The 13,607-nt window shown below is 39.2% G+C and overlaps 1 protein-coding gene across 2 annotated transcripts in view; it reads right to left on the minus strand.

Moving 5' to 3' along the window:
• Positions 1-13,607, minus strand: part of cntnap2a (contactin associated protein 2a) — a 283,755-nt gene that overhangs the window by 113,608 nt on the left and 156,540 nt on the right. For both annotated transcript variants that reach the window (XM_028961990.1, XM_028961981.1), the window contains exon 9: positions 7,964-8,113. In XM_028961990.1, coding sequence (XP_028817823.1) covers positions 7,964-8,113 — 150 coding nt within the window. The remainder of the gene's footprint in view (positions 1-7,963; positions 8,114-13,607) is intronic.

Here is a 13,607-nt window from a genome sequence, read left to right on the forward strand (position 1 = left end):
ACTCATTTTCTACTCAGTCTTGGTGAAATTGAAAGTGGGGTTAAAATCGGAGCAAAGAAGAAAGGAGGAAGTGCGCACAGCTCCTATTATCTTGAAGAAGCTTCAGAGCAGACAGTGAATGTCTTTAGAAATTCACTAAGGCAAGTGTAACTTCAGACCTGGGCACTTGAACCGCAGCACAATGAAATGCCACACAGGAGCCAGGCCAGCGGCCAAAATCATCAGGTCAAAAGCATAACACTCCATATCTTGAGTCAGTGGCTTCCCATATCTGAGAGCTCTGCCAACAGCAGCGAACATGGAAAAAATGTGGAAGATTTTGCCAATGCAACGCCACACAGGTCACATTACTGGCATTTAAGCCATGTGGTCCATGGGTCCCATTGAAGAGTTCCTTTGCAAAATCAGCATATAAAAAAAGATCTTCCTAATCCACGGAACAGGCTTATAACAGGGATGAGTGCAACATTTAAAGTGTGCATGAAAGAGGTGCACAGACATGAGAACAATGAGGAAAGTTTCTCAAGTTTCCTGGACCATCTGTCTCATATGCCTCACGCACCTGTCCAAGAGCCTCCCCTCCTCAGGCTGCAGTCAGGGAGAGAAACACATGCCGGCAGAGGGAGGGAAAAAATCAATTTAAAAAATGGAAAGCCAACATTTGTTGAGAACACAAGGTGGGACAGCGCTTCATCTCAGCGTCTGCCAGTTTCCACTGACACCTGGGAAGCTGCCAGTGGCAATGGCTGATCAATACAGGAGACAGCCTTTTGTTAACACCGCCTGCAATGCAAGGTATTGGCATGTGCTTTTGTCATGATCTATTTGCTTAATTAATTGAGGCTGTTTTTTTTTTTTTTAAGCCTGCACATACAGCATCCCTCTTCATGTGAAAGTAGGAGGTGGCTGATGATTCGGGGGAATAAGTGGTGCCAGATTAATGAGCGGTGATGCCTCATGTATTATTCATGAGGTGCGGGTGGATTCTGGAGAAATCCGAAGGGAAGGGTGCATTGTAAAACATTTATCCTCATCAATAAAAAGAGCACAGATGCTGGCAGTTTTCTTCATCTGCCCGGCTCTCTGAAGTTTATTTGTGCGTTTACAGTCACTTATGCCCAGTGTCATGTTTAAAGGTTTGCAGTGCCATTTGTACAAAGAAACTGAATATATTATTCTTGAGTGTTTTCATCAGTGAATAATAACCTCTAATGAATTAGGTAAATTAGCTGTTTAATAATTATTTGGACTTGACTCTTTGCTATTATTATTACATTCACATGTTTATCTGACCCACAGCACAGATGTGTACTTGCGCTTTTATAAGTAATCTGACATTTCACTTAATTATTACTCATTTTTAATATTACATTTTTTCCCATTGACTTAACATGGGGGCAGTTTTGCATTGCCATTACTATTACAGTTTTGAGGCTATGAACTTCAAACTTCATGTACAGGATCCTGGTGACCCCCACTTGCAGTTAAAATTGTTTTTTTTCATCAACCTGTTCTATTGCAATATCAATTTAATTTCAGCCCAGAGGATTTAATAGGAATTGACTAATTTGACCTGTGGGGGAGTAGTGATCAGTGAGCAGCTCGCTGGCTCACACCATGTGGCTAAGCCAGGAGTGGGCAAATTTTTAGGCTCAGGGACCACATTGACTTAAAATTTGTCAGATGGGCTGGGCCAGCACCAGATACAGACATATCAGACATAAACATAAAAAATTCACTACAGTATAAATATTTAAATTCACTTTTAGAGGGAACTGTTTAGTTTAGCAAGCCTTTCTTCAAATCAAGGCTAATAAGCTAAAGAAAAGGAAATGAGTGCGCTGAATGTAAATAGTTGCATGTTGAAATGTGTGTTACATGGTTGTTACACTGTCTCCAATTGCGTGGTTATATATACTTGTGTACACATTTTGTACACATTCTCAAAAATGAATGGAATGGATATAGATGCAATACCTGCGTAATTTTATAGGGGCAAATTTGGGAGATCTGCACTCAACAGATGACTATTTTAAGATACAGGTATTAATTCATTTATTAGGTTTGGGCCTCGACAAAGACATCTGGTGGAAAGGAGTACACACTACATATCACAACACACTGTACAGTTGCAATTATATCAGCACAAATGTTCACAATGTGTGTTATTGTATATTACTGTAAGTATATTCCTGGTTGAGTAGCCACATTCAACATCAGCATGTTGCACTGTTGACTTCGGCTTGTACAGATAAATAGCTCTATTCCAGCCAAATGCTTGCCACATTATTCACACAGCTCTTTTACTTTGTCAAGAGTATTTGTCTTATACATTTATTAACATCATGGTCAAAGTTGTCCTACACCTCAGACATTGCTTTTGTTGCCGATGCAACCAAAACATAATTGCCAGAGACCAGAGTCCATTTCAACTCTGCACCCCCTCTTGACATCCAGTAATTTTTTTCCCTGCTCGAACCCTCACAACCAAAATTTTCACCATGACACCCATAACTTGCATTAATATTGTTGACGTTAAAGGTTGCATTAAACCTTTTCTCTGCTTTTCAAGAAGAATTGTAGTTAGTTAACAAACTACCGTGTTCTAGTTATTTTGAGGCTTTAATCTTGTTCTTTTTCTTTATATTATTATTATTATTATTATCCCAACTGCATCTCCTTCTACAGTTTACATTGTACATCCATAAAACTTTACGATACCAATAATACCACAGATGTGTGCTTGTGCTTTTATAAGCGATATACGCCTCCCACATCTTTCACACCCTTTATTCTCACCAATTATTCCAAATGAATTAACATGAGAGCACTTTTTATCATAGACATAACTCAATACACTGCATGTCCATAACCCCCTCTTGACTTCTGGTCACATCTTGCCCAAATCTAACCCATCCCTGTTTTTTCCTTTTCACTTATGGTGGGATCTTTAACCCAACCCTGGTTCCTCATGATTCCACATATGGACATAAACCTTGGTCTTAGAGTAACACCTACATTAGTTTAACTTAATTTTCTATTCCACCCACTCACCCGACTCTGCCTTTATTTTTTCATCCCTCCATCCTCCCAAATTTCACCAAATTTCACATGACTCATCAGGGCCACACCCCATTAGCATTGTTGACATTAGCGTGCTAACATAAACATGCTAATTACTCAACATGTTTCATACGTCACTAAATAAGTTAGCATCCCTGTTAGCATTATTGATGTTAGTGTTAGCATGCTAAAATGCAAATTTTTCATATTCCAAATGTCCCTGTAGAATAGCATTTTTGATGTTGACATTGGCGTGCTAACATGGTCCTTTTTTGATGTCTCAAGCATTATCAAATTTAACGTGAAGCATTGGTAACCCACCCCGTTAGCATGGTTGAGGTTAACATTAGCATGCTAACATAAATTTTTTTCTCATGTCCCAAAGATCCCAATGACACATGTCCCAAGGACACATTGGGGCCCAGTCCTGTTAGCGTTGTTGATGGTACCGTTAGCCACACCCAAATTTCAACAAGGTATCACGACCCTTTTTTCATTTTAGACAACTATAACTCAAAACACCGCATGTCCATAACCCCCTCTTGAGGTCCAGTCACTTCACGTCGCTTCAAGTCCAGTGACCACGTTTCAACAAATTCTCACAACCACACTTTTCATCATAAACTCCAATAACTTGCCTTACCAATGTTGACCTTAACCTTTGCATTCAACCCTTTTCTCTGCATTTCAAAATGTAGTTTGTTCACAATCCACTCTTTTCTAGTTATACAATGTTGTCCTTTACATCTACACAGAAATGTGGTTTTCCTCACTGGATGCAAATACAATGAGAACCGTCAAGCCAGTTCCATCAATCTTAAAGCATCACCTTCTACTTGCTCACAACAACTGAATTCACTCTTATATCTCCCATTGCCCCCTGAAGCTTGAATCTTAGTCCTTGTTTGTAAGTTGCTTCCTGCGTCAGCTAAATTAACATAATGCAATTCTGTCTACATTAGCCAAGAACAAACAAACTATATAGAGTGGCAGAAGAGGGCTAAGGGAATCTACAACCTCACTGCAGCATATTACACATTTATTACTGAGGAACAGTGAACATTTACCTAGATAGAGAGATGTGCATCACTTAGTTGCTGTGAAGCTTTGTGGTGTCTTTGGTATTAGGAAATATAATCTGCACCAGCCTGCATTCAGTCAGCCATTCGTTTCCTTAAAGCCCATCACAAGAAGAATGAAGCTATTCTCTGTAAAATGGGTTTAGAGTCTGGGAAAGAATGTCAAAGTGGAAAAGCAGTGAAGAGGGAGAACCTCCCCATTCCTTCCACATTTCTCCTGTCGGCCCCACTCACTCTTGCTTAAAGAGAGAGAAAAACTGTTTTTCTTCTCTTTTTTTTTTATATAATGCATCAGCTGGATGGGATGTGTTTTCCAACCTGCCAGTAATGTATCGTGAGGCCTGGGACGGAGAGATGTGAGGACAAAGTGGGTGGAATGAAGATGTGTTAGAGCAGCAGAACCTGCTGTACTGTGGTTTATTCCACAAGGTTATCAGGATGCACCTGGGGGGTGGGAAGGGTTTAAAGGGTTCAGCTCTAGGAAAACAAAACCTTAATTAAAACTCCATTGCTAATTGCTTGCCGAGTCCCACAGGTTCCTGGTTTATAAACTGTGTGTTATTAAAATATTTATGTAAAGACTTGGGGGTTCCTTCTCCTGAAGAAAAAAAAAAAAACAATCTGTTGTAATATGTTGTAAAATAATGTCAATAAAAATAGTTTAAACACAGGTATCTTCAGAGTGATAAAGGCACAACTTGGACTGTTCCTGACCATCTTTCCCGCATCCTGCACACTACTTTGTCCTATTTAAATTTTTGGATTTCAGTGACTGAAGTGTTCGTAAAGTTTACAAGGTCCCTCACATTCATAACAAATACATTGCATTCCGACCAGAAATCCCTTAATTTTGCTAAGTGATGACAGCATCTAGCCAGGTTAAGTGCTTCCTGAAGATTAATAACGATAATAACTTAGGCATGCATTTAAAGATTTAAATGAAAAAATTGGGTCGACGTCTAAGAGACCGAAACGTTAATTAAACACTATGCCAATGGAGGCCTTTCTGTCTAATTTAAACAACTTTTTATTTAGCAAGCTGGTTACACTGGGCTATAAATTAAAAATACAAGTTAAGTTTGTTTACTTTCAGATTCCTTAAGGAATGCTGCCTGACCTTGGAAAAAAAAAATTAGTTTGCAGTGATATATTATCACATATCACTCACAATGACATGCCTAACCCCAATACTGCAAGGAAATGTCAGGAGTCATATAATAGACACATGCTGCGCAAAAGCTAATCTTACTGTCCCAGTAATGACAGTCAGCAGTAATGTGGCTTAAACCGGAGAGACTGACACAACCTTATCTTTCACAAACACAAGTTAGAGCCTTCTTGGTTCTTAATATGACAAGAACCATCGCCACGTGTAACCATTGGATGTTTTTTTTCTTTTTACTACAATTTAGTCAGAAGACATTAAGAACTTGCAGAAAAACTGAACGTAAGCAGATAAGGCTGGGTTTTAATCATCAAGTGAGGTATCATACCTTCATACAGAACAATGTTCTGAATAAATTGCTAATTAAAATGCATTATTTTGTGTTTGCACTTTTGATCATCAATGCACGACTGATATGGAATATTCTTTGGAATGAGCTGTACACATTGGATTGTTAACTTCAAATAAGCATTGACAGGAAGGTCCCCGTAAAATGTTCTGCTACAGCACTGCTAAATAGTGCAACTTTATCCCAAAAGAACTTTTGAATTTGATTAACATGGTATTTGGCTTGTAAAAAATTGTCACTTGACACATGTGTGGGTGTTTCTGGTCTATGGTCAAACACCAAGTAGTTTTTATCTATTTTTAAGACAAACACAAATTCGCACCAATAGCAGACAAACAAGATTTGAAAACAATAGAGGGTCAAGCAGCAAAACAGAAGAGAGCCACTTAAACACGGTATGTCATTCGTTGGTGACACTACAGTGCATGACATGAAACTTTCTTTATATGGTAAGAAATGCTAATGTGTCTACTGATAAACAATATATCTGTTCAATTCTGGTGTGGTGGTTTTTAAATGAGTTTTGATGGACTCTCATGGCAAAATTAATTAGAAACCTCCATGTGCTAACTTTTAAACTGACAGACACAGGTTGACCTGACAAGCTGCCATGTATCAACGTTGAGACTATTCACTGTACTACCAGACAAACGCAACCACTTTTTTTGCCCCCATAAATACAGCTTGAAACCACGGTCATTGGCCGCCACCAGCAACCCAGTCAGGCTTGCTGAATTTTGCTAGTTTCCTTCCTTCCAGACTTGCTGGTTGGGCACAACCCTGGATTTGATGATCAGAGCCCAATTAATTCTCATGTGATGTGGGCTACACCTAGGATCAATCGCTCTATCATTTGCTGGCTCACACAGTGGCCTTGCTAACACTGGATGGAGGCGCACCTGTGCACAAATATTTCCCACTGTGCACTCTGGCTCCATTTCTGAAACAGAGAATAAATCACCATCAAATCTGATTTCGGCCATGACAGTTATCCCTCTGCACGTGGCATCTTTCATGATTCCATTAAGGGTCGGGGTGTAATGTGATTCATTATGGATCAAGGTTGGAAACCTGTAACACACAGTTGTGGCTCAAGCTCTCCCCATGCAGACAAAAGGGAATAATTGGCACAAAAAAAAATTAAATCATTTAGAAATATGGCTCTTGTATTTTATTTTAGCAAATCCCAAATGATGTGTGGAAAACCATTGATGGATAATTATGTTTATCCTCAGTTGCGGAAAGAGATGGTGAGTGAGTTCTCATTTAACAGGCCGCCATGTGTAAATGTGCTGTGCTCAAACATGTGGACTGCAGGCCTTGGGCATATTTCTCTTTTAGCTTCTTCTCAAGATGCGTGCATGTAATAAAGCTATCAGCCTCGCAATACCTCAGTATTAACAGGCAGCCGGCATGATGGAGCTTTTAGCGAATCTGTTTATGGACCCAATGTGACTAACCTCCACCTTCCAGTCAGCTCTGACACTGACTCTACCAAGAAGCCGTCCAATGTAAGGATAGTGTTTGGTGAATGGCAGGCCATGATGAGCGTCTGGCATCAGAAACAGGTAAAGGGTAGTCTTCCTTTTTTCCTCCTGAAAGCTGAAATTAGTTTCTATTTGTTGCAGTGGCTTTTGTCTCAGTGCTTTCGGAGGTTGCAATTCACAACAGCTGCACTAGAAACAATCTTCTGCCAAAATTGCTCCTAAGGTACTGGTGTTTCCAGAAGACTGGATGTAAATGACCCGCCCTGTTTTTGACATTGACAGACTACAAAAATATTATGAGGCGTGAACTAAACAAATTGCATTGATAGATGATTGGCTGAATATTGTAGTCAATACAGAACTCAACAGATTTATTTTTAATTGTTGTCTTTTTCTGCTGTTATCTTTGTTCTGTGTGTTGTTTCCCCTATAAAATGTATAAAACATTAAAACATACAAACAAACAATAGAACACAACAGGAGGTGTTATCAGAGAAGCGTTATGCATAAGTGGTCACTCATTGTACATACCCCTAAACTAATATCAAGTGAAGCTTAAGAGTGCACATCCTGGCATCCTGTCATAAGCATGATAGTTTTAATCTACCGGGACCAGTAAGATTTATTTCAGGAATAAAATTTCATTTTTAATTTGATTTTTCTAAATGATTTCGTAACCTCCCTCAGCTAGCCTTGCAAAAAAAATCTTGTACGTCTGCTTGTTTCAAACAGATCCTTTAAATTTTCTATATCTATACTATCTATGCTGCTAGAACAATAGCTTTTAAAAATGCTGAGGAATGGAAGATTTGTTTTTTACCTCCAAAATGATATGTGCCCCCAGTTACGATCTGAACAGGGGTGTTGGTTCGCACCGAGGAAGCTTCGTCACCGTCGATTGTCAGCATGGCGAAATTTTCTTTGGCCAAAAACCGGACGTCGTGCCACTCGCCGTCATTGAGTCCAGAACCTGTGAGCATATTTATATCAAATTACAGTCTTGTGGGCACAAACAATAGCAAGACTCTCATAGTCAATATATAATTAATTACTTCTACAGAGACTTTAAAAATAATAATAATAATTATATATTTTGGAATATTCAGAGCAAACAGTAATTGCATGATCATTTATACACAAAAATACGAAATCCTAAATTAATGCAAATGCTATATAGTAAATAGGCATCAGTTTTGTTAGACCATATTTAGGACAGACTGGAATATTGTGACAAATGGATTGATTAATTAACTGCAGAGACATTGAAACATTGAAAAAAATAAAATAAATATATATATACATTATGATTACTTCTACATCTGCACCACCTAAGATGCCAACAGACTGATTAGAGTGCTCAGATCATTTGAAGCATTGTAAAAGGTTCTGTTTTCTTGGCCTCCAAGCCCAGGTTAACAGATCTACTGCCGCTAGCAATATGGCAGCAAAGATCAATGAATCACAGGCATACTGTATGTTATTTACTCCCAAAACCATCAAGAGGGCCAAAAGCCATCAGCACATAATATCTGGGGCTTGGGTTGAGAAATGAATTCTTTTACACCATTAATCACCAGTGATGAAAAGACACTTCTCCATTTAGGCTCCCCAGCAACCGGTTTGCCACTATCTGTCACACACTGTAAGGCATTAAACAACTGCTTTCCGCTCCATCTGCGCTGGGGCACAGTCAAGCTGCCCGGAACAAGGCCATGGAACATCTCGTACAATTACCACGGAGAGGTTATAGGAGACCTCTGTAATGATGTCGTGGGAAAGGGATTGCTCTTATCCTTTTACATGCAAGCAGTTCAACTGATTCTGAAGTCCATTTGACGCTCCAGGAATTGTGGGACCTTTCCATTGACTGGGCTGCACACCATCAATGGGTGCATATATCCATACTTATAACAGCATGTTAAAGGACAATGAGCGCAAATCAGATAGAATGTAAAGTCTGAGTGGGATCAATTGATATAAATTTTGGATACTGGTGGTAAAGCTTAATCTGGATACAAGAGGGATTTCCCCCCCAAAAAAACACGATCAGAAAAACTGGCAAAAAAAACCTTTGAGACAACTTTAGATAATTAAAATAAAAAACTAATCTTGCTTTGGATGCTGAAGAAATCAATTGGTTGAAAGAAATTTTGTTGTGCTTTTTTTGCATCGTGTATTAGGTGTGGTTTGTGATGTATTGCCAACCAAGCTCCCACTGGGCTCTCAAGTCAGTAGAAATGCAGGTTTTGGCTGGCTCCTAAATTCAGCACACACTGAGCAACAGCACCAATAAAAAAAAGAAGCAATCTTCATACAAACAGCACTCACCCAATGACTATGAAATAGGTAAATGCTTTATGTTCTAATATCATGTGAATTAAGGGGACTGTATTGGGGCACAGTTGCAATGAGCTTTGGTTGCAAGGACTCAGTGGCCCAGTTTTCCAACACTGGTGTCTCTGTCTGGATGGGTGGGAAAGTTGTAAATAAATAGTCAGGAATTGATGCAGGAATACATGCCAGGGTAGGAAATGATCAGCATATGCCAGGTTCACTGACAGCATAGCAAAGAAACCCCTCATTACAAAAATGAAAGTACATTTCAGAAGTCCAAAAATTACAGACATTCAGCTATGGGGGACAGTGGTGGCCTAGCGGTTAAGGAAGTGGCCCCGTAATTAGAAGGTTGTCGGTTCGAATCCCAATCCGCCAAGGTGCCACTGAGCAAAGCACCGTCCCCACACACTGCTTCTCCCCGGGCATCTGTCATGGCTGCCCACTGCTCACTCAGGGTGATGGGTTAAATGCAAAGCACAAATTTCACTGTGTGCACCGTGTGCTGTGCTGCTGTGTATCACAAGTGACAATCACTTCACTTTTATGGAGAGGAAAAACTATGGAAATTTACTTTTATCGACATATCTGCTTTTTAATAGACAAGGACAAAAATAATCCCAAATTCTGGTTTAATACTGTAGCCAAACTAACCAGGAATAAGACAGACATGGTTACTATCACTCGATATCATCATAGTAGTGACTTTTTATGAACTTTAGTGCTAAAATTGTTACGAATAGAGATAAAATTAAAAGCGCCGTCGAAATAACTACGGAAAATAATCTTCCAATAGCAAACATGGACAGATGCTCTATACAGCACTTTTTTTGGTACTGACTTTTCCACCACTACAACTGTAGGACTTTAGGTCTGTAGGTCCCTCTCTGTACCACTCCCTCCCAAGGTTTCCTCCTTTCTTTTTTGTCTCTCCTAGAGTTTTTTTCAGTGGCGTTTTTTCCTTGTGTGCAGAAGGGTCAAGTGTGGGGATGTCAAAGCCCATTGAGACATAATGTATGTGATTATGGGCTATATAAGAAATAAATGTTGTTGTTTCTCATTTATCAAACACCCTTATGCACCTTATGCACCCTTAAACCCCTCAGAAGGACTTACAATCAATAGTTACAGGGACTGTCACCCTAGAGACACTCAGTGTCTTTCTCAGGGACACAATGGTAGTAGGTGGAGTTTGAACCTGTGACTTTGTGGCCTTTTGGTTTATAGTCCACAAAAAAGAATAATTCTGATGGTGAGTGTCATCAGAATCTTACAATTAAAAAGATGACCTCACAAATCTGCATTTCAATCAAACTGTTCACTGACTATCATATGAGATATTGTCTTTCAATCACGCCCCTGGAAAATTGGATTAAGCATGGTTCAGGCTCGCGGCGGGCCACAGTGTCCATGCCCTCTTCATTACCAGGTCTGGCCACGGCTCATCTAAGCGGAGCATAATTACCACCTATCCCCGGGCGTGACTGCGCCTTCCGATGAGAGGGCTGGCGGTCATTACACAAACCCTGGCTAATTAAAGAGGTCTGAAACCCACCATTAGCTCCACGCAGGTGTCTTCGAATCTGACCCACCAACCTGAGCTATGCGGTGCTGATCGGTTATCCATTTGGTTAATCAATCGGATTACCATATCCAAATAAGAACGTTTGTCTCCATCAAGCAGTTGAAGCATTGGCCAAAGTTCCAGAAATTTCCAGACTTCTGGGAATGCTTCAAGACAGGTATCGGAATTTCTGCATAGTGTCGGCTGAAGTGTTTTTGACTGACATTTTAAAAGACATTTTCAGAGGTGCCCTTTCAAGCGCAGCTGAACACAGTGTGGTTTCCACCGTACAGGTGCAATTATGCTAGAACAAAAAGATTGTGGCTCATTTGTCATCATCGGCTGTTTGGTATTTGTGTGTCGGGGGTTGAGGCATGTCGAAGGAGACCATCCTTGCCTCTAAAAACAGGCTGCTGCTGCAATAATATCAGAAGAGGTGAAAAAAATAAAACTAAGAATTCACCTCTACTCAAGTCACAGAGGAATGATTAATGATAGAGCAGTGCTTGAAAACCCTGAGTGCTGAGAGGAGGACCAGAAACGAGGAGGTCCCACTTTTTTGGTGAATAATGTTTTTGATGTAGAAGTGTGTGAAGTCCACAAGGAAACTCCTTTTAAAGCAAATTGAGAGAAAACTTTTGACACATAAAGAAGGTGAATTCATCTGCAGATCCAACACTGCGAAGAAAGTATTATGTATTATTCCTCTTAAAAGCACAGTTGGATGAATTTGTGATTAGGAATGGTCCGAAGGGGTTTAAATTAATACGTATGGCCTAAGTGATGACACCCTTTAGTTCGTGTTATCTGTTGAACCCTCGAAAAAAAAAAATCTGGATATTTTATCCATGAAAAATCACTAAAAATCTCACTAGGACAACCGCCTGATGAAAGCAAAAAATTCTGTAATTTGTGGCTCATTCTGTTGCTTGTTAACATTATACTGTATATAGATGCAATATACAGTTAAATAAGGATGCAATTTGAAGTTGTCTACCTGAGTCTTAGATCCTCCAGAATTTCTGAAGGAGCAGCAGTGATAAAATAACATCCCACATACTCACACCTCCATCTAAAGTTTATGTAAATTTGGATTATTGTGGATTGTATTTATTATCCAATGGCACAGCGACCCTGGAGACTTTATTATTTACCGTCAGGAGGTTCAGCGACAGATGAAAAGCTTCATTCTCACATTCATTGGAAACAATTTTGAGAAACTTTTTAAAAGAATAATGAGAAACTCTTAATGTGTCAGAGGTGCTGTGTACAATTAAGCATCTGGTCATGTGCACGGGTGAACAAACAAAGTAGATGTCAGCGTTCAAGCACTCGTTAACAAGATTTTCTGTATTTTTCCTTCTGCTCAGTCTTGTCAATATGGGATCATCTAATGAATCTGCCAACGTGCCAATTTCATTTTGACACATTATTTCCATCCTGCCTACGATTTATTGAGGCAAGCAGCACTCACCCAAGATCTGAGAATATTATCACATTTAAAATTATTCAAAGAAAAAAATAAGCATTTCTTTATTTCTGCTAAAAGTTTACATAATCTCTGTGTTAAAAGAGATACTAGTGTTTGTTATTCTTTAATTCACGGTAAGGCCCACAAATGGTATACATCTCTATACATACAATGGGGGCAGTGGTTGCCTAGTGGGTGAGGATGTAAACTCATATCCAAAGGGTTGCGGGTTCAAATCCCGAACTGCCAAGGTACCATCCCCACACACTGCTCGTCAGGTGCCTTGCATGGCTGCTCACATTGATGGGTTAAATGCAGAGGACATGTGTGCACCATGTGCTGAGTTTGCTGTGTATCACAATGACAAAAACAATGACATACACTTGAGGCATTTACACAGACCAGTTAAGAGATATCCAGTTAATTTAATTTTGTATAGATAGTATTATATCATTCACAAATATTTCTAACCAAAAAATATATTTGAATCCATTGTGCAAAGAAATTATGTGCAATTTGTTATGACAGCTGAAAAAAAGTTTGGTTCAAAACAGGATGTCTAGTAAGGAGTTTTGAAGCATAGCTGTACAAAAACAATAAAAGATCAGAAATAGGAGGGGAATCATGGGATACTGCAAAATAAATAGCTCATTAAATGTAAAGTTTGTGTCTTATTATTTATATATTTTTTCATTGTTTCGAAGTCTACAAAGGCCATGAGGAAAAGTTCAAACTCACTGTTCACATTAGCAGTAGATGTAAACTCACATGCAAATTACAATTAGAAAAGCATAAATACCAGTAAAGTGGGAGAAAGTGATGCTTAATAAAATCTACTCTGGACTTTCCATTAAGCAAACTAATGGCACCAAGAATTCAAATTATTTTCTTAATAAAGGAAAATCTGTGTTCCCCTGAGATGTTATAAAGGGTTGTTGTATTTTTTTGTGCACACCATCTTTAGTGGCACTAGACATGATAAGATAACTTCTTATGATCTTCAGATCTATCCCTTACATCTCTTTTCAGTGGAGGTCCAACTCCCCTAAGGCAAAAGCGGAGTGAATTAAAGTGTAAATGTGGGACATTCATCAG

The sequence above is a fragment of the Denticeps clupeoides genome, chromosome 2 (assembly GCF_900700375.1).
Source record: "Denticeps clupeoides chromosome 2, fDenClu1.1, whole genome shotgun sequence".
Lineage (NCBI taxonomy): Eukaryota > Metazoa > Chordata > Actinopteri > Clupeiformes > Denticipitidae > Denticeps > Denticeps clupeoides.